Source organism: Vipera berus, assembly GCF_964194415.1.
Source record: "Vipera berus genome assembly, chromosome: 10".
Taxonomy (NCBI): Eukaryota; Metazoa; Chordata; class Lepidosauria; order Squamata; family Viperidae; genus Vipera; species Vipera berus.
The window spans coordinates 10,511,135-10,531,389 of NC_138213.1; the positions used below are offsets into that span (position 1 = coordinate 10,511,135).

The window sequence follows — 20,255 nt, forward strand, 5'->3', positions numbered from 1 at the left end:
GAGCCTTGAGGGCATGACTTGCTGCTACCATAAAATGATTTTCTGTCATTAGAATGTCTAAATAAAAGCTGGGGAGACAATCCTTCAAGAACGTTCAGTTGTTCTTGCATCCTGCAGGGTAGATGTTATATTTTAACAGGAAGCTGCATTTGAGTCTGTTTTGCTCAATTCTAAGGAAAATATTTCTACACATGCTACTAAGCGGTAGGCTATCATTCCAACTTGTTGTAACCTATAAATTCTTCTCCTTCTGATTATAGGAAGCAGTTTGAAAACTTGAAATACTAAGCAGGGTTCTCCACTCTCACGGAACTCTTTGGAATTTTGAGCACACATTGCAGGTCTTCTCCCAAAATGCAGCTGGTGGAAAATTTGGATGAGCTTGTGGAGATCACCGCCACACACAGAGCATTGATTTCTCAAAATAAGTCTTATTGCCCTGGTCCTTTTTGTGGACCATTTCCACATCATCTTAATCACACTATAAACATGCCCATATCTCATGTCCTTATGACATCTTGGTCTCATCTCTAGCCCACAGCTGTAGCAGCTTAGAGATGCAATCTGCCTTGCTTCATTAGCAAGAGAATCGATGATCTGGTCAAGGGCTTCAGGCTGACCCCCACCAAACTACAGTATTGTGAACATTTTGGCTTGAGCTGCAAAACAGAACCGCCACCCGCTTCTCCTGCTCAGCCCCTTTTTCCTAGTACGCCCTTTATCAAGTCTTATGCAAGGTTGCTTATGAATACAGCTTTAATATTCTTTTGGAAACATGCTAGAACTGGTTTTAAAAATGCTTAGTGGGTTGAGTGCTCTTCTAATTATTTTTTCTAAAAAACAAAAAACCCCAAAACTATTATTCTTTTGAGTCTGCTGGGCCTATGCTGCACGGAAGATTGATTTAAACCTTGAAATTGAGTTGGGTACTGCCAGTTTTATATTGTTCGTTCCGTCACCACCTTCTTTTGCTGGCAAGGGATTTCACACTTTTTTTAAAAAATACTATTTTTATTATTTTGGTAGGAAGATGCCATTTTTCCTACATCGCATGGGCTGCTTCTGGGTGCTGCAGGCCACATTCAACACTGTTAGGTCCAGATGGAAATAGTGAAAATTGGAGCCTGCTTATCATTGGCTTCCCCTCCGAGTCTGTGACGTCAGCCAAGCTTTTGGACATGAGTTTAGCACTATTTCAGAACAGCACTAAACCTGTATTCCTAAACAGTATCAAGCACAGAACATGGCTGTGTTGTCCACTGAACATCTCGACAGTGGCTAAACCAGCCTTTCCGTCTTCACCTATCCATCTTCATCCATTTAGAGCAGGGGTCTTCAAACTTGGCCATTTTATGATTTGTGGACTTCAACTCCAAGAATTGCTCAGCCAGTGTGCCTGGCTGAGGAATTCTGGGAATTGAAGTCCACAAAAGGGCCATGTTTGAAGACCTCTGATTTAGAGGAAAGTAACCCTCAGTTGGAGAGAAAACAAAGGTGGGGAAAATATATCCATCACCGTTCTTCATTGGCCCACATTAAACCAATAAGGGTAGCATCACTCAGCAGTATCCTGAGGCAGAATAGGGATCAGCAGAAGGCAAAACAGTTGATTCCAGCTTATTTTTTCCTGGATTGGATGGGTGTCACGCTTTATTATGCTTCCTGACTGTGCTTCATCCCTACTTAGAAAAATGGGAAAAGTACATGATGCTCGAAAAAGGTATGTGAATATTGCAGTCAAGAGCATTGCAAGTTTCTATATGTTGATTTGGTTTAATTTTTTTTATTGTCGTTGGGTTTATGAGTTTATTTTGTTGTGTATTGTGCAAAAAGCAGGATATAAATCTAAAAATAAATACAGTATTGGGTCCCAAACCAGCACAGTGTATTTTGTATAACAAACAGCAAAGCTGAATTCTTACCCTTTCATTCATCTTCATACCTTTATTCCCGAGCAGAATAAGTTTTAAAAACAACAAAGGTTTGAACATATTTTTAAAGTATGCACATGTACTAATAAATGCTCTCTTCATCTCAACGCTAGCTCATTTTAACTTGTTAACATTTAAAAATGCTTGATGTACTATGTTAACATTATACAAAAAATATGCTTCCTCTTGAGGCAGAAACATGTTATCTTGTAACCACATTCCATAAAGATTAGTAATTGCTCAATATTACTGACCCTATTTTTTACATAACTTGTTGAACTGTATCTAAACTGAGTACAGGCCAGCTTCTGGAAAATGTCCTCAATTCAAATTCCTCTGAAATTAACTGTATAGTACAAACATCTTAGTGAGACCCTGCACTGTTCTGGAGATTGGTCTGAGAGGATCACCCCATCCTCTTTGTTATCACTGATACTTCAATATTCAAGGATATGTTGGTCTGTTCCAAACACAATAAGGGCCTGCTTACATTAATGAATTTTAATGTTCTAGGATATTTTATCCAGCAACATTAAACAATATAGCCCAGAAATGATACCCTTAATCTAGAGAACATACTCTACGTAATGGGAGGCACTGTAATCTACGCAGAACAAGTTTGTAGAAACTGTAAGGATAGAGAGATGGATTGTTGTTGTTAGTTGCGAAGTCGTGTCCGACCCATCGCGACCCCATGGACAACGTTCCTCCAGGCCTTCCTGTCCTCTACCATCTTCTGGAGTCCATTTAGGCTCACGCCTACTGTTTCAGTGACTCCATCCAGCCACCTCATTCTCTGTCGTCCCATTCTTCTCTTGCCCTCAACCTTTCCCAGCATGAGGCTCTTCTCCAGTGAGTCCTTCCTTCTCATTAGGTGGCCAAAGTATTTGAGTTTCAAATGGATGGATTAGGAAACGGTAAAGTCACACGGAGCGGCTAAACTGAATTGACATTTGAGAGGTTGGTGGTAGATCAATATGGCTGTGTGTGCCTATGTTTTCTTAGTATTTCTCTAGTGGAGAATCTATCAAATAAGTATTTGCAGTGGGGGTATCTTTTGTGTTGTAGTTTTCAGCCTCAATTGCCTTGAGCAGGACAGATCAAAGAGAATTCCTCTCATTTTTGGAATTGTTTTGCTAAGGCAGGTTTGAGAAAAGTTCTCTGGTGGATGATTGTCAAGTGAAAATAACAGAACCTGGGAGAAAATTCAGCTGTATAGAAATACCTGCAAAACGAATGGAGCAAGAAAGGGTATCTGCCAAACTAATGGAGCAAGATTGAAATAATCAAGGTGAAAAGTGCATTAAACAAAAATGCTCTGAATAAGGGGATCAGATACAGCAGAAAAGATGATTTAATAGATAAGGGTCTTAAAACAAAATCGTCAATCCTTGTAGATTAGGATAAATTGAGACTACCTGAAATACAAGGCAAATCCTAGTGCTTGAGATCCAAAGTAATCAACTCCTACCGCTTATGAAAGGAGCAACTAGCAAAATAGCTAGAAGAATGGACATAATCCAAAATATTATTTCCCAGTCTTGTTTATTTCTGTTTACCATCAGCAATAAAAATAAGCATGAGTTTTAAAGCAGCAATTGTTAAAAAGTCTTGTTAAAGAAAAGTCCTGTTATCTTTATTACTTGCTAGGTCCACTTGCTTGAAAAATGACACCCAGGGTTCCATCTATTAGCTGGATGAGGGATAACTGATGGTTCAGGGACAAGGTATAGGCTGTTCTAGCACCATGTTGGATTTTTCCTAGGCTAAAAGAAACGATTGTGCAAATTTGATGTCGTCCAATAATACTTAGCAACATTAGTTATAAAATGCAAAAGCTTGAGGTGTTCTCATTTTAAGCAATATTTTATGGTTAAAATTTATTTGTGGTCCTAAGCATGCAAAAAATTTTGGTTCAAGCTGTTAGCAGAATTATTAGCCCTTTATGTTTTTCAAAAATGCCAACTTTTAATAAAAGTCCTTTCCCTCCTTTTTCAAATCTTTTAAGCACAATATATTGCAAGGTTTATGTTTTTCCTTTCTACTTCTCAGTTCTTCTTAATCAACTTGTTCCCCTTTTCTATAAACCACAGGACACATTCTTAGAACCGAGGATATGAACTGCTTCTCTTATCTACACTTGATTGCGTTATTGAAGCCACTCCTTTCTTTGTGTCATTTGAAGACTTTAATTCTCCCTGGGCTTAGTCTGAAAATGTCTGCGGTCAGACGTGTCCTTCAAAAAGCTGTGAAATTCCCCTAAAAAAAAATATCAACAAAAAATGTCTCTTCAGTTTTTATGTCGAATTAGAATGGAAGTGTAATTCATCTGAAGAATGCACAGCGTAATTCAGCAAACCATTCAATGGAAATGAAATGCAGCGTTGCAGACTTCCCTAAAATCATGATTCAGACAGTGAGTAGTGTGTACTATTAAAAAACCCCGCTCTTTTTCAGAAAACAGTCAGCAACACAGTGTATTACTCATACATGTCTGGTACTAAATACACATTCATTTCCACCCAGCTTTCAAACAGAATGTTAGTCAATGGTTTTTTTAAAAAAAGATCGAACACAAATAAAAAGCGCCGTATTTGTCCATTCTTAGGAAATTAAAGGCATTCATTTGCAACGTTGTGTGTTGATCCAAAGATGCAGATATATCCTTATCTCCTTGCACAATAAGGACATCTTCCAATTGCCTTTCAAGAATGCAGCACAGCTACAAATAGTAATCCTTTCTGAGGGTTTTTTTTTTTAGTCAACAAGAGACACTCACGTAAGACTGCTATGGTAGCAGAAGCAATCAACAGGAGTTTGAGATCCCGGAAGTGCTACCTACGAGTATTCAAGCAGCAATTCGTGCAGCATATGAACAGTAGCCAGTTCAGATGAGGAAAAGGAAAGAAAAGGAGTTGCAGGCCATCAACAGAAAGGCGAGGAGGAAAGCTGATCACAGTGGACGCTGTTTAAATAGATTGAAACCTTCCCTATTAATCCAACATGATGATGGCCTCAGGAATCTCGTGCTAATGTCTTAGGAACAGAAGACGAAATCCAGCATTGCAAAAATGAATTTGCATCCAGGGAAGTGTTTCAATGACCCTCCACAAGCCTTTGAAAATAGCTGTATCTTAAGGAACTCCAGTGGCTAGGGATTTTGACCTGGCACAAGCGGATATGCAGTGGCAAAGGGACATGGTTGGATACAATTCATAATTCTTTGACAGGCTCAGAGTAAGCGCCCTTTGGAGTAGCATCTCTGCTTTTTAGTACCAGTCAGTTCGCATGGATTGGAATCCCCAGCCCCACTGCATCCCAAAGTGTCCTCAGAAAGATAATTCATCTCTCACCTACAAGCAACCTTTTCACTGATGGCCATTTTGGAGAGCTCCAATCTACTTTAGAAATTTTGAGCATTGCAAGTTATTCACTCACACATTTCTAACTACAGAGTTGAGGTTCCACTTAAACAACTATTACCAGCTTCTCCCAGGTACCCAACTGACTACAAAACCCAAGTATTCCACTAAAATAAAATGATGGCCCCCAAATTATTTTGCGAGCCAAAAATTCATTAATTTCTATAGGAATTCAAGGCCTTTCAGGAACTAAACTTGGTCTCCTGAAGCCAGGAAAGAGACTTTTATGGGTGGGGCTCTCCTGCAAGAATGTTTCTGGGAATTTGAAGTGAACCCTCCTGACCCTCAGAATTCATGTGACTCAGGATCTTTCTTCATCATCTTGATAGTATCTATCAATTACATCTGAATTAAAATAGACCACTGTAACGGTGATATCATCCCTATACATGCGTGCTAAGTCATCAGGAAGAGTCAACATTGCGATGAGCTTTTCCTGGTCTATCTTCCCATACTCATTGGTGCCAATGGCATGTCGGATGAGGTGGGTTGCCACATTCCGGTCACATGGCCGGTCAGTTCGGGCCTTTCGCCGAAGTAGCAGGTCTTGCACATACCCCAAGCTGGTTGGTTTCTTAAAAGTGAGCTCAGTTTTCTGATCATCAGCTTCAACTGTATGGCTTGCAATGAGCTGGACCACCTCTTCATTACTCAACATGTCCCACAGGCCGTCAGAAGCCAGAACCAGGAACTTATCCTGCTGCCTGATTTTGTGGTAAGTGATCTCTGGCTCAGCAGTTAAATAAGGGGGTGTGTGGTAACATGGAGGGACGAACTCATAGATGTTTAAATCCTCCAGGTTGCAGTGGTTTTTAAGGATGCTCTGCTGCAGCTCCTGACTCCACTTGAACATGACATCTCCAAAAGCTCGAGAAGGCATAAGGACACCCAGCAACCTGTCGTTCAAGATGAGAGTGCTCCCTTCCGAAGCTGGGTGTTCACTTTTTAACCGCACGATTTCTGACTGATTGAAAGCATTGTGATCCCGGGTAAGAGGCAAAGCAGACCACGTGCCGTTGGGTTCCTGAGCTCCCAGGATCACCCTGCAGTCCCCAGCATTTGCAACATGCAGATGAATCTGATCCACATGAGCTAAGCAGGCCGTTGCACCCGAGAAAGCCACCTGGAGAGCGATATTTTTCAGCAGTTCATTTTTGGAAGGTGCCTGAACTTCCAGTGATATGTCTGAATCCAGCCTTTTGAAAGCACCAATCAAAGCTTCTTCGATCGTCAGTCCAAGGTCAGTGTCCAAGTTCAGTAAGTCTTGCCAATACACTCTGAGCTGCTCCAGGTACTGGGAAGCAACCTCATGGAAGAAGCTGTCATTGGGGTGTTTGTGCCACTGAAGGATAGGCAGAATCGGTTTCATAGACTCCATGGCCAACTCAATCTCTTCCAGAGTTTGCCGAGACAGAAGAGAAACGGCAAGGTAAGAAAACAGCCTCTCACTAACCGACTGAGCACAGGCATAGCCAGCATGGCCATCAAAGACTCCGAACATCATTCCCCTCGTCTGCAAACAGGTTGCCGCACTTCGGCGGTCTTCCATCGGCACGTTGGCTCCCAGGTAGTTGGACTCGAATTTCAATACTGAGCTGGGATTTTTCCCATCAAATTCAGGGACAGTGTAAGACAACTCACCTGCCCTTAGGACCTCATTGATCTGTGATGGTGTCAAGTGAAAAGAGAAGTCTTCTTCCTCTGTGGAGGTATGTCGGAACGCTTTTCCCAGAGGGAAAGTGTGCTTGACCTTGCAACTGCATCTTGATAGAGACCAACTTGAACGACCTCTGGCAAGCAAACTTTTCCATGCTTGATTTTGGGAGAGAACGTATCTGGAATAGAGGTGTCTTCTTCCAGGCAAAGTGGCAACAGCAGACTTTGAAATAATAACCCAACTAGGCATAATGCCCATCATACGATTCCCTTAGACTTCCAATCAGCGTGTTCTGGAAAGTCTACAAGTAAAATGAAAACATAATTAAGGGATAAAACAGGAAGACCGCACAATTTCTACAGCAAAGTGTTGACTTTCCAAATTACTTTCTACCAAGAGGCTTATAATTGTTCCAAATAATAATTCCGCCTGCACAGGCAGCTTACAGTCATCAATCTGGCAACATTCACACGGGAGAAATTAACAATATGTCTGGACTCTAGCAGGACACTTTCATAATTGAAATATCCCTTCTACTCGGAAACTGCTTCTGGACTTTGTGCTTGAGATGGACATGATTTTGGATTTTTCTAATTAGATTGTTTTGTTCAGACAGAAATGGTTAGTATACATTATTATGTAAAAGTAAAAAGTTGAGGTTTTTACAGTATTCTGCTATACCAAAATGAGTAGGAAGTCAATGCTTTTTTTCCCCTTTTCCCTTACACTTTTTTCTCTTCCCTTTCTCCTCCCTCCGTTTTTCTATTATTTTCATTTTTTTTTGTATTTCATATTATGATAAACTGATAAAATTTGTAATCTCCAAGATTTCAAAATTGCAACATCTCTAAATAGCTTGTACATCCTTACAAAACTCGGTATTTTTATGTTTGCAAAAAAAGGGCTAATGGTAGAAATCTTTTGAGACTGACTGCTAAATCTTCTGCGGCTTTGGGCTTTTCTTACGTAATGTCTGTAATGGTATGCTGGAATGACCTTGAAGAAAGGAGGAAGAGCAACAGCACAGACAATTATCACGTCAGTCCACAGAAAGCTAAGCGGTGGGAGAACCACCTCAGAAGGGACCTACCCTGCTTTTCTGGAAAGCAGACTTGCAAGATTTTGTCCCTGTAACCTTACAATAAAGGTAGCAGGAACTCATGGTTTTTATTTCTTGTTTGGACTACCTGGACAACATCTTAAGAGCCGTGGTGGCACAGTGGTTCGAATGCAGTATTGCAAACTAATTCTGCTGACTGCCAGCAGTTCGATCCTCACCGGCTCAAGATTGACTCAGCCTTCCATCCTTCTGAGGTCAGTAAAATGAGGACCCAGATTGTTGGGGGCAAGATGCTGCCTCTGTAAACTGCTTAGAGAGGGCTGTAAAACCCTGGGAAGCGGTTTATAAGCCTAAGTGCTCTTGCTATCTTGGGAATATGATAGCTGGAAACTTATGACATACAATGATGGTGAGAGCTTTTAATTTTCTTTTTAAGTAGGACACATAGCAAGCCATCATACAGGGTGGATGCCTGTTGCCTGAAAGGTCTGCTCATCTCTAGACCACCCACAACACAGAGTGTTTTCAAAATTGCCAACTGTAGGCACTGCTCGAATGTATGTAGCTGCCCAAGATAACAAAAACCATTTACTTAGTCATCATCTCCTTTCACAGAACATATGGTTAATTTTGTAAGTTTATTTCATCCGAATGGGGAGACATGGTGGCTCATGTGGTGGCTAAGATGCTGGGCTTGTCGGCTAGAAAACCGGCAGGCCGGGTTCAAGACCCAAGCGCCACATGATGGGGTGAGCTCCTGCCCTTGCCCCAGCTCCTGCCAACTTAGCAATTTGAAAGCGTGCAGATGCAAGTAGATAAATAGGTACCACTTCGGTGGGAAGGTAATAGCGCTCCATGATATCATGGAGGCCATATGTTGGCAGAAATTTCTTCGGACAGTGCTAGCTCAGTGGCCTTGAAACTGAGATGAGCACAGGCCCCTATAGTCAGCAACGACTAGCGGAGTAAAATCCACGGGAACTCCTACTTTATTTCATCGGAATGTGTTTTGTTGTTTTTTTACGATTAAGGAAATTGCATTGTCCAATGTTTTGTAGAGTTTTTTTTCCCCAGTGAAGACTTCTGACCTGCTTCTTGTAAAATAGCTATAAATGAATGAAAAATGCTAGCCATCTCCCGGTCACATCTTGCAAAACTCTCAGATTTTTTTTTAAATAAAATCTATTTCGTAACATTCCATATGAGGACTAAAAATTGTGTTTGAGTCTCACGGCAGGCATAAAAGAAATCCAGTAAATGAGGTAGCATCATACGTTGGTGCCAATTTCCCTTTGGTTGCAATTTAATGCACATTGTTTTGGAAGGAAATCAGGCTCACTGGCATCAGAGTACTTGTTTCTGAGTAAACATGCTCATTAGTGAGCAAAAAACAACTTGCATGGTTTGGAACCATCCTTACCTTGATAAATGTCAACCTGACAAAGAATGTTCTACTATACTGTGAATACACAATGAAACATTTTACTGTTTGAGACCATTGAGTTAAAGAAGCCCAGTGTAGACCTTCTACAGATGTTCTCCAGGGAAAAAGAGTTATTCCTCTCCCACCCCAATTTGCTCCAACACTTTAAATAGGGTCAACTCTTTGAGTAACAGCTGAGCCTGGCTTTTGAACTCTGTTATTAAGAACCATAAGGAGAAATGAAAACAAAGCAAAGGAGCATTTCCAAAGAAATTAATCTCTGGAGATACACAAGCCTACACTCTGTTTACTTGTGGGTTGTTCTCCTTTTATCAAAGCTTCCAAGTGATCTGTTAACTTAACTCATCAGGAAATGCCCCACCCCAGAGGAAGAACACTGGGCTCCTACAGAGAAGGACTCCAGTTTAAATCTTCATTCAAAGCTGGAGAATTGTTTCCCAAAACTTTGGACAGCCTTTTCTTGTCAGGGTCCTGGTTCACACATTACTCTGAATGAGCCTCCATTTTGGTTAGTTCTATTTCAGTTAGTTCTGTGAACTATCATTGGTAAAGAACGGATTAGAGGTTAGTATAATATCGGGGGCAAACCAAGTGGGTCTTCCTCAACAAGCATGTCTTTAAGATCTTTAAGTGACTTGACAAGAAATTTCTGTCTCGTCAAGAGACAAGAAATCAGAAGCCAGATGGACTCAGAAAACGTGTTGTTTACCAAGCACTTGTGAACTGTAAGTGTAGAGAACTAATAAAATGTTATATATTTAAAAAAGAAGAAAAATCAGAAACCAGGATGGAGTTCAAATTCAAAGCACGGCAAGTTTACTCCATCCTACTTTGACCCAAGAATCTGATTTATTAACGGTCAAGGCGAATTGGCGCCAGAAAAGAGTCAATGGATTTCAAGGGGAGCTGGACTTAAGACTCTTACAAGGGCACAGAGACTCCAAATGGATGATGCATTTGACCCCACCCTCGGGCTCAGCCTGGTCACCTCTTACAACACCATGCAAAGTAGGGTTCAGGGACCAAGACAGATGGATAACTTTACTGCCTAAGTTAGAAGCTTCTCCATACTGAATAGTTGGTCATGACGGCCACAAAAGAAAAGAAGTGTAAAAATTACACCGATACAGAAAACAATGAAAAGAAAGAAGGGGAAGCCCAAAATTATAACCCAGCCCAGCCTGGTCCTTCCAGCAGATAATTCTGCCAGGGTCCTGTTAGAAGCTGGAGTTTCTAAGGAAGATGCTAAGAGCAAGAATTCAGAGAATGTCAACTTGTAACCATTGTCAACAGCAATTCAAGGAAGTGTGGGAAAATAAAGACCAAGGAGTCTGAAGCTTTGAAGCAGGAAGGGCTATAACGTTCTGTACCATTTCTCATTTTGCTCAGAGTGAGTCTTCCTTTCCTGAAAAGAATTCCTAACGGTGCTTGCCGTGTAACTGGGGAGTATATTGTCCAGTTCTGCCAGCCCTTCAAGGTGGGCAGGATCAAGGAGCAGACATGGCAAGAAATCCAGGAATATTTTACAGCTATCTTGAACTTTCACCATTCCTTTTGAAAGACAAGGCAGCCTCTTTCTCATACGTTCTACTTTCCCAAGGCTGAGTAGCTGTCTTCTCTCTCCCTCTTCCTCCTCAGGGTCAGAGCTAAATTCCTTTAACCACTTCCTCTCATCTCAGGGGAATTTGACACCAGCAGACATGGGTTAAGCCAATTTGTAAATTCAACCCACAGCCTAAAACTGGGCCAGAAGAATCAAGATTTCAGATAAAATGGAGGCTGCTTCCAATGCTAGACTTAGATAAAGTACCGTGTCTTCTTAGCGGCTCAAGTGATGTGCAAATGCACGCTGGCAAACACATGACTCACGAGATGTGCAAGTAATCCCCAGCTTTAATTCTGCAACTCAAGGTAGCTTTGCCCAAACCTGATGCAAAATAGAAGGGGAAAGGCAAGCTGCTTCCTACACCTCACAGAAGAAAGAGACAGGGAGGCAACAAACCTGCTCAACCAGATCCTTCTTTCTCCTGGCCCTCTTTCAAAATCACAACCGTCACCAACTGTTCAAGTAACAGTTGTTGTTGTTGATAGGTCGCTATTTCAACAATATTCATTGCATTTTATTGAACATTGTTTACACTGCTTGCAAACTGCAGGATTGAAGCTCGCTAACAACAAAGATAACAATGAGGTAGATAACAGCAAAGATGACTAGGGGGCCAGAGGCTATAACGTATGAAGAGCAGTTGCAGGAATTGAGTATGTCTAATCTGATGAAAGGAAAGACTAGAAATGACATGGTAGCAATCTTCCAATATTTGAGGAGCTGTCACGGGACGCGGTGGCTCAGTGGGTTAGGACGCTGAGCTTGTCGATCAGAAGATCGGCAGTTTGGCGGGTCGAATGCCGAGTGCCGCGTAACAGAGTGAGCGCCTGTTACTCATCCCAGCTTCTGCCAACCTAGCAGTTCGAAAGCACGTAAAAATGCAAGTAGAAAAATAGGGACCACTACGGTGGGAAGGTAACAGCGTTCCGTGCGCCTTTGGCGTCTAGTCATGCCGGCCACATGACCACGGAGACGTCCTCGGACAAGCGCTGGCTCTTCGGCTTTGAAATGGAGATGAACACCGGTCCCTAGAGTTGGAAATGACTAGCACGCATGTACGGGGGAACCTTTACCTTTACCTAAAGAAGAGAAGGTCAACCAAAGCACCGGGAAGCAGAAGAAGAAGCAACGGATGGAAACTAACCAAGGAGAGAAGCAACATAGAACTAAGGAGAAATTTCCTGGCAGTGAGAACAATTAATCAGTGGAATGACTTGCCTCCAGAAGATGTGGGTGTTCCATCACTGGAGGTTTTTAAGAAGAGATTGGACAGCCATTTGTCTGAAAGGGTATAAGGTCTCCTGCTTAAGTGGGAAGAGGTTGAACTGAAGGACCGCCGGATTCCCTTCCAACTGTCTTATTCTACTATTATCCTGTTATTCTTTCTGATCATGCGTATCCATCCCCATCAAGCCCAAACAAAAGTCCGGAACGGTATAGGATATCCTGCCATAGGCAAGGGGTTGGACTAGAAGACCTCTTCCAACCCTATTATTCTATGCTCTGTCTTCTAATGTGTTAGCTGCCAGTTTTTGGCTCCTTCCATCTTCAAAACAAAGAAGCCCTGCTCATTTCATAACTGAGGTCACTTGATCATGAGACAACTTCTGCTCGAGACATGTGGAGGAAGAAAGGCACTGAATGAACGCAGATAACATTCATACAGAAGTCCTGGTTTGTTTCATCATTTGGCACCACTTGTTTTTGCTCTTTTGCATTAGGTGTTATGCAGTTACTGTCTCGTAGCTCTTTCTGTCCGCCTCCCAAGCACACCAGACAGGAAATATGACAAGATGAGCTAATTCTACTTTATTATTTATTTATTTATTTAATTTATTTTAATTCCATTTATATCCCGCCCTTCTCCGAAGACTCAGGGCGGCTTACAAGCTTAGCAGTATAAGTATAAGCAGTATAAGCAGTATTATAAGGCTACATTCACAGAATCTTGCAAGTCTGAAAGAACATATCTCCCACCACCATTTCTCTTTACTGCGGGATAAGCTAGGGTGGATCTTTTTAAAGTTTCTTTCTTTGCCCGTTGTTCAGCTGCTGGCTGCCTCCTTATCTGATCATCCTCTAGGCAGCATTTTTTTTTAAATTCCCCCTTCCAAGGTCATTTTCACATACCATTAAAGTTTCTATTTACCCCAAATTACAGCTGCATCAACACAGTCTGCTCATCCGTTTTTTTGTAGAATAAGCCATAATTGGCTGTTAAACAACTTGCTAAGCTGTAAATCACAGTGCACAAGTTCCAGTGGGAGCACCTATTGATTTAAAAGCAAAAACAGGACTTTACATGTCATCCTATTCTTGGCAACATCTTTGCCTGTAAATTTAATCTAGTTGTTAGGTAATATTGAGTAGGACATGATTCCTAGATATTGCATAGATAACGGCTTGCTATCTGTCCACTATTATCTTCCCCTCCCATTACATGTTTGAATCTTATGATGTATAATAAAGTAAAAGGTAAAGTTTCCCCCGCACATGCGTGCTAGTCGTTTCCGACTCTAGGGGCCGGTGCTCATCTCCGTTTCAAAGCCGAAGAGCCAGCGCTTGTCCGAGGACATCTCCGTGGTCATGTGGCCGGCATGACTAGACGCCAAAGGCGCACGGAACGCTGTTACCTTCCCACCGTAGTGGTCCCTATTTTTCTACTTGCATTTTTACATGCTTTCGAACTGCTAGGTTGGCAGAAGCTGGGACGAGTAACAGGCGCTCACTCTGTTACGCGGCACTCGGGATTCGACCCGCCAAACTGCCGACCTTCCGATCGACAAGCTCAGCGTCCTAACCCACTGAGCCACCGCGTCCCTGTTATGATGTATAATAGGGGTCTTCAAACGTGGCCCTTTTATGACTTGTGGACTTCAACTCCCAGAATTCCTGGCTGAGGAATTCTGGGAGTTGAAGTCCACAAGTCATAAAAGGGCCAAGTTTGAAGACCCCTGATATATAGCTTTTTTTCCTAGTCATCCACTTGCACTGTGTGTCCAAAGTATACAAATTTATGTCTGCTAATCAAAAACTCAATTGTTTTGGACTAACTAGTTTGACTTGCAGTCCACGGTTTTCTTAGTAATTAAACATTTAATCTGTACAGTAATCCTCAATTTACAACCATTTGAAGTTACAACAGACCCCATAGTCACGTAATAAAAATTCAGGCAGTTAGTAACTGACACACATGTACAATGGTTGCAGGTGTCCTGTAATTGTCATTTGTGATCTTCCTAGTCAACCTCCGATAAGCAAAGATTATAGGGGAATCTAGATTCGTTTAACAACCACATAATTCACTTACCTTCAGTGATTCGCTTAACAACTGCCTTGTTTAGCAATGGAAAATCTGGTCCCATTTGTGCTCATAAATCAAGTACTATCTGTATATAATTTGGGCAAGGTTCATTGTCTTTCTCATTAAAAACAGAAGTTGTGAAGTTTCCTTTTGATAAAATACAACATTTCCACTTTTTCTTCCTTTTGTTTCTAGCACAAACAAATGGAAAAAAGTGGAAATATTGTAAATTACAATCAATAGTTTTTTCTAATTACAGAGAAAAAAGGAAATAAAACACCAGGAAGAATTATGAAACATTTCTAAGTTACTTACCTTGTTAACCGTTCATGTTTTTGCCCTTTCCAAGTATTAGCAGGGCAGATGTCCTTCACCAAGACCTGTTGAAAAATAATATAGTCAGATTTTAAAAAGATAAGACAGAAGCATGCCAATTGTCAGGGCCTGCAAAACAAAGCCATCGTTCTTCCTTACCTATAAATTTAAATGTATTCACAATATATACCTGATATATTGATGTTAGAAAACATTTGCTAACCACAGACAAGGATTTCTTTTCCTTACACACAAAAAAGGATTCCGCTACAATGTAGGAAAATTCTATAAGACAGTGCATGCCACACAATAAAAAATTGCTGTGGCAAAAGTAGTAGCCTCTTAGGGTTGATTTTCCATAGTATGTTAAGTACCTTTCCCTTGATTCAGATCAGCTGCAGAAACACAAACACTTGTTTTAAATCTGAATATTAAAGTTTTCTCTTTTATTATGTCACAAACCTTTGGTTTGAAACAGCAACTTACCACTCTACAACTACACCCCTGCTATTCCCTTCACATAATTGCACCTTGGGGGTCAGGCCACCTGAGCAAACAGAACCTAAAATGTATCCAAGTTTTTAACAGTCACATTTTGTTACACATCAAACTAAACTTTGAGCTGTTTGAATAACAGGCCAGCAGCAGGAATGTTATTTTATGTCCTGATAACAGTGTTTGTGGCCAAAGTTGACTTTGCTTTTGTGATGCTGTTAGAATGCATGGATCCATATTTGCATGAGCAAACGGGCCAGACAGCAAAAAGAGAATAAGATAATTGGGAACGTCTCAGGAGCAGGCTTTTTTTACACAAGCTTTCAAAAATTATATTGCAAGCTGCAATTAGAATCACATTAAAGACGTGCTACTTCAATGATCCAGGTAATTAAAGCAGTGGCTTCTTATTTTAGGGTCTGGTTGAGGCTCCCACAGATCTTCCTCTTTTAATGAACCCCAGAAAGGGGCTGCATTCACACAGGTTCCAAAACATTTCAGCTTTCATATGATGAATGCACAGCTCTGGAACACACCACGCTCCTTACTCCGTGACAAGTTAACCAACAGAGTAAATAAACCATTGCTCTATTAAGCTTACACCCTATAAGAAAGCTCATTTTGTAAAAATCCATTCCCAACATATGAAAGAAATAAAACCGTAGCAAATGCCCCCGCTACCTTCAAATTTCACAGCTTTGAAAAACTTGGGATATTCTTTAGAATCTTTTTCCTCCCCCCCCCCTCGCTTTCTACTTCTTTAATCTACATTTCTTTTCCACTTTATTAAATTTCTTCGTTCTTCCTTAAAGCCAAATCTGCACTGTTTTAATTCGGCTTCAAAACTTCAGTGAAAATTTTAAAAAGGAAAACGGATTGCAGAGCCTCCTTTTGAAAAAAATTCTTCTCCGCTGCACCAAATTTGGTGCAGCACCTTTTAAGAGCAATCAAAATCTAATATTAATAAAAAAAATTAATAGCAACCCAAATGGCAAGCTGGGAACTCAGCATTCAACTCGCCAGCTTTCCAGCTTCAAAGAGTTCCTTTGCAACGCCTTGAACCCAGCTCCGTTTCCGAACCAGGGCTGATCTGCAGCAATTAATGGCCGATCACGTTTACACGACACTCCCTTGATAATTAAATTAAATTAAATTATTATTATCATTATTATTATCATTATCATTATTATTATTATTATTATCAACACCAGAGAAAAAAGAAATAAAAATGAAAAACCAAAACAAGCCAACCAACCCTGCATTTTCTTCAGCTGATAAAGATGTTCTGCACCTGCTGACTTCTTTGCAGGCTGAAACCTCCGCGAAAAGACAAAACCTGCTTCTTTCCTCCCTGCAACTAATCACATTCCAGTTTGGGGCGTTAAGAAGCAGCAGCTGGAATACAGTATGGCAAAGCAAAGCAAAGCTTCCATAGAAGCTTGACTCCGCCCTTAGAATGCACAGCCATTGGCTGCAGCGGGAGGCGTGAGAGGGTGATCAGGGAGCTGAGTGGCCACCGTGGGGCAAAGCCACGCCCCATCCCCCCCGCGCCACTGCTAACTCGCGTTAAGGGCTTACCCAGCTGGGTTCTGCTGCCCCTAGCGGCCCTTCGGAGTTTTGCAGCCTCAACAGGCTCTTCCCCAGAACGCGGAAAGTTCCGAAGGCAACGGAACCCGCCCAGCAGGCTTCACAGAACGTGTGAACGGGTAACAGGGAACGTGCTCGGGGGGGGCCCAGGTTCTTTGGGATGGCAGGCATCCCCAGGGAATAACGCGAATCCGCATGTTCTCAAGGCGAAGCATCCGCGCCGGGACAACCCTAGAAAGACTAGGAGAAAGACGTACCTCGTGTCGGGCGAACCTGCCTGCTGAGCATCCGGAGCCGTGTGAATTACTCGGAGGCGAGGCGCTCCTCCCCTCCTATACGGGAAATGACAGCTTCCCCTAGAATAAACCCTCCCCGAGCCGTTTCCTCGACCAGGAAGCCTTCCAAACAGGGAAGAGGCCGACTCCCGCGCCGATTTAGCCAGCGATCCCTTAACAAGCCTGGATGAAGTCGGTTTGCGCTCCGGCTCACGCCTAACCCCATGCCCAACCATTCTTCCCCCCACCCCCAGTAACCCCCTCCCCAGGACCGCAGCGCCTGCAAACACGGAAAGGTCCACGTGCGCGCAAGTACCCACGTTCTCCAAAGCCGCGTGTAGAGCCGCTGACTTTTGCTGCTGGCCTTTTGGGTTGGAGAGAAGGGGAAAGCCGGCAGGGAGAAGCTTCCCCCCGCCCCGCCGGGATAGGACACTCCCTTTGCTATCTCTGCCAGCCTCGCGTGTCCTCGGATGGCCTCGGGATCAAATCCGGGCCGCCTTGGCGGGTGGAAGGGCGAGGCGAGGTGCCCGCCGGGCTTCCGCTGCTGCGGGTAGCAGCCGGATTCCGACGTTGCACGAGACAAGAGAAAAGAACACGCAAGCTAACTCCCGGGTCGCCCAGGCGTTTTCAGCGCCTTGCAAAAGAGCTGCAAAACCCGGCTTCTCCGGTCCTGCTCCTTGCGAACTGGCTGAGCAAGGCTACGTGTTTAAGCGTATTTTGGATGTGGTCGTAAAGACTAATCAATTACTAAACTCCCTGGCCTTTAAATGTCAGAAGGGAGCGTTTGGCTTGGATTTCACCGAAGCCCCAAACCAGAAAATCCATTTTTTGCTCTCTCTTTTTTTTTTAAATGGAGGGAAGGAACAAGGAAGTTGATGGTGGAAAAACCCAGGTTGACGTTTGTCACGCTTCCTGTTGCAAACCTCTCCAAATTAGAGGCTAGGTTTTTTTTCCATTATAACTCGGGTACTTCTGCACTGTTATAAATGTCAATGAGATGGTAATGTTTGGCTCCTCTTCAGGTGTACTTCCCTATTTATATTTAGGGGAAATGCCAAAATGCATCTTAAAAAAAACAAACCTGAGCACCAAACTCCTTTTTTAAAAGATGTTGGATGACACCCTGTGCATACCTTCAGTTATAATCTGATAAAAAGCTGATGGACTATATAAACTTCTGGAGAACCATTTGGTTGGTTTAAAAAGCCCAACTTGCTGTTGTAGCATCTGTAGTAAAGGGGTGAGTAGGCCTACTACCTACAGGGTGGCTTTATGACCACACACTTTGGGTGAAATCAATTCTCCAATTCAGCTCAGGTAGCTTTCATTTTATTTTTATTTTTAATTTAATTTATTTTTTTTAATTTTATTTTATTTTATTTATTTATTTATTAAATTTCTATACCGCCCTTCTCCCGAAGGACTCAGGGCGGTATTTTATTTTATTTTATTTTTTATATTTTTATTTATTTATTTATTTATTTATTATTATTTTTTATTTTATTTTTTGCATAGACTGGTAAAATCATCTTTTCTTGTTACATAAGCTTCAAAAATGAACCAACATAACTTAAATGCACCTTTTGGTTTTCTTCCATATCTTTCTATTGTTCAGTTATTTTGGTATCAGAGATCAAAAGGATCTCCAAGAGGTCAAGCCACTTCTGATTTAAACTCAATCATTAAAAGAGTCCAGTTACTACTGTGAATAATCATCATCACAACATAGAAAACCCCTCCTAAGCATTTGTAAATAGGGTGGACTCAAATACTCGGCACCCTCCTAAGCATGACTTTGTGCTAGGCATCCATTGGTGGGGTCCATTTTCCTGTCCAAATTCATGGAGACCTAACCCTGACCCTAAGTGGATTTGCCCCTCAATGGGATTTTCCCATGCATATCACAAGGAAACTCTGAATAGAAATAGAACGACTATGGCAAAAGAAAGCAAATAGTACCAACAGGCACTTTGCAGCCAAAACCATTTGGAGCCCCACTTGAATACTGTCAGCATTGACACAATCGCCATGTGTCAGCTGCAAAAGCAGCTTGACTTGGAACGACTTACATTTTACACTGATACCTTTAATATTATTAAACAACAACCTTTACCTATCCCAGGTCCTTTAGAAGCGCTTGGTAGGCGGACATATGTTCCAAATCCAGTCTAAACCTCCAACTGACTGTGTGGCCATCATCATAATCTAAACTTTGCACTGTCAGATGATTTGGGGAGGGTATTTTATAAGGTGAATGCCTGAGGAAATGGGGTTCTCGGGGTTCTGTATGAGTCTGAACTGCCTCTTGGGGTTTCTAGAAACGTAGCTGTTTAATGATAGATGACGTGTACTGTTTGAAAAGTCTTAGACTAAATCTCTAGCATTAGATTAAAGAAGGAAAACTCTATAAGTCTTGAAGAACCATTGTTAATCAGTGGTTGGATTTGCCTGGTTAGAGCTCAGTGCAATGTGTAAACTCAGCATTTCAAAGCTTATTCAAGAAAACGTGGTTAAGCTCATTGCAACTTACTGTGATGTGTGAATCTAGGTCTACAAAGGCCGGGAATGAATTTGTGGTTCTCAAACTAACTGACACCCCCCCCTCCTCTATTATCCATACTGGTTAGGACCAAATTGGAGTTTTAGCTCAACAGCATTTTTGAAGGATTACGGTTCTCTATCCTTGGCAAACATATTTGGAAAGGGTTGTCTGAGGCAGAAAAATATAGCATGAAGGACAATGAAGTTCAAGCAAAGCATTGAAGTATTGACGGCTTTAGTCAAGCACAACTTTCTATTGCCTATTTTAGGCTTGGTGGCTATAAAAGCGCATCTGAGGACAGCTAATACTGATGGCTGTGAAAAATCTATTGCCCTTTAGCACCCATTAATTTCCAGGTAGAAATATTGAAGGACTTTTCATTCTGGTTTCCTAAATTATCCAACTATTTTTCTACAGTGGGTGACAGGGGACGTGAACATAAAATGGTCCCCGTTCTCCAAAATGCCGAGGGACAACTCACAGACAAACTGAGAGGCTTGGAGACCACTTGCAATTTTCAGAAGAAGAAAAAAAAAAGAACTGTGGAAGGAAGGCAGGCTCACGTTCTTAAAAACCTCTTCTGTGGAGGTCTGGAGTGGCATGGATGCTTTTCAAGA

At 41.9% G+C, this 20,255-nt stretch overlaps 1 protein-coding gene across 6 annotated transcripts; it reads right to left on the reverse strand.

Moving 5' to 3' along the window:
• Window positions 1–1,948: 1,948 nt before the first annotated feature.
• Window positions 1,949–17,474, reverse strand: PDP2 (pyruvate dehydrogenase phosphatase catalytic subunit 2). 6 transcript variants are annotated; one of them, XM_081335585.1, is made up of 6 exons: window positions 17,417–17,474; window positions 16,490–17,061; window positions 16,255–16,364; window positions 14,740–14,804; window positions 13,270–13,390; window positions 1,949–7,311 (listed from the first exon to the last, which is right to left on the reverse strand). In XM_081335585.1, exon 6 carries the CDS (start codon window positions 7,269–7,271, stop codon window positions 5,655–5,657), a length of 1,617 nt encoding a protein of 538 aa, XP_081191711.1. In that variant the 5' UTR covers window positions 7,272–7,311; window positions 13,270–13,390; window positions 14,740–14,804; window positions 16,255–16,364; window positions 16,490–17,061; window positions 17,417–17,474; the 3' UTR covers window positions 1,949–5,654. The 6 variants fall into 6 exon arrangements, with proteins under 6 accessions (XP_081191711.1, XP_081191712.1, XP_081191710.1 ...); XM_081335586.1 differs by lacking the exons at window positions 13,270–13,390; window positions 17,417–17,474 and adding an exon at window positions 17,079–17,293 and having other exon boundaries at window positions 16,490–16,591; XM_081335584.1 differs by lacking the exon at window positions 17,417–17,474 and adding an exon at window positions 17,079–17,293 and having other exon boundaries at window positions 16,255–16,591.
• Between the last annotated feature and the right edge of the window lie 2,781 nt (window positions 17,475–20,255).

Excerpts from the sequence above, each read along its gene's own strand:
- PDP2 (XM_081335587.1), bottom strand. The coding sequence starts at position 7,271 with ATGATGGGCATTATGCCTAGTTGGGTTATTATTTCAAAGTCTGCTGTT.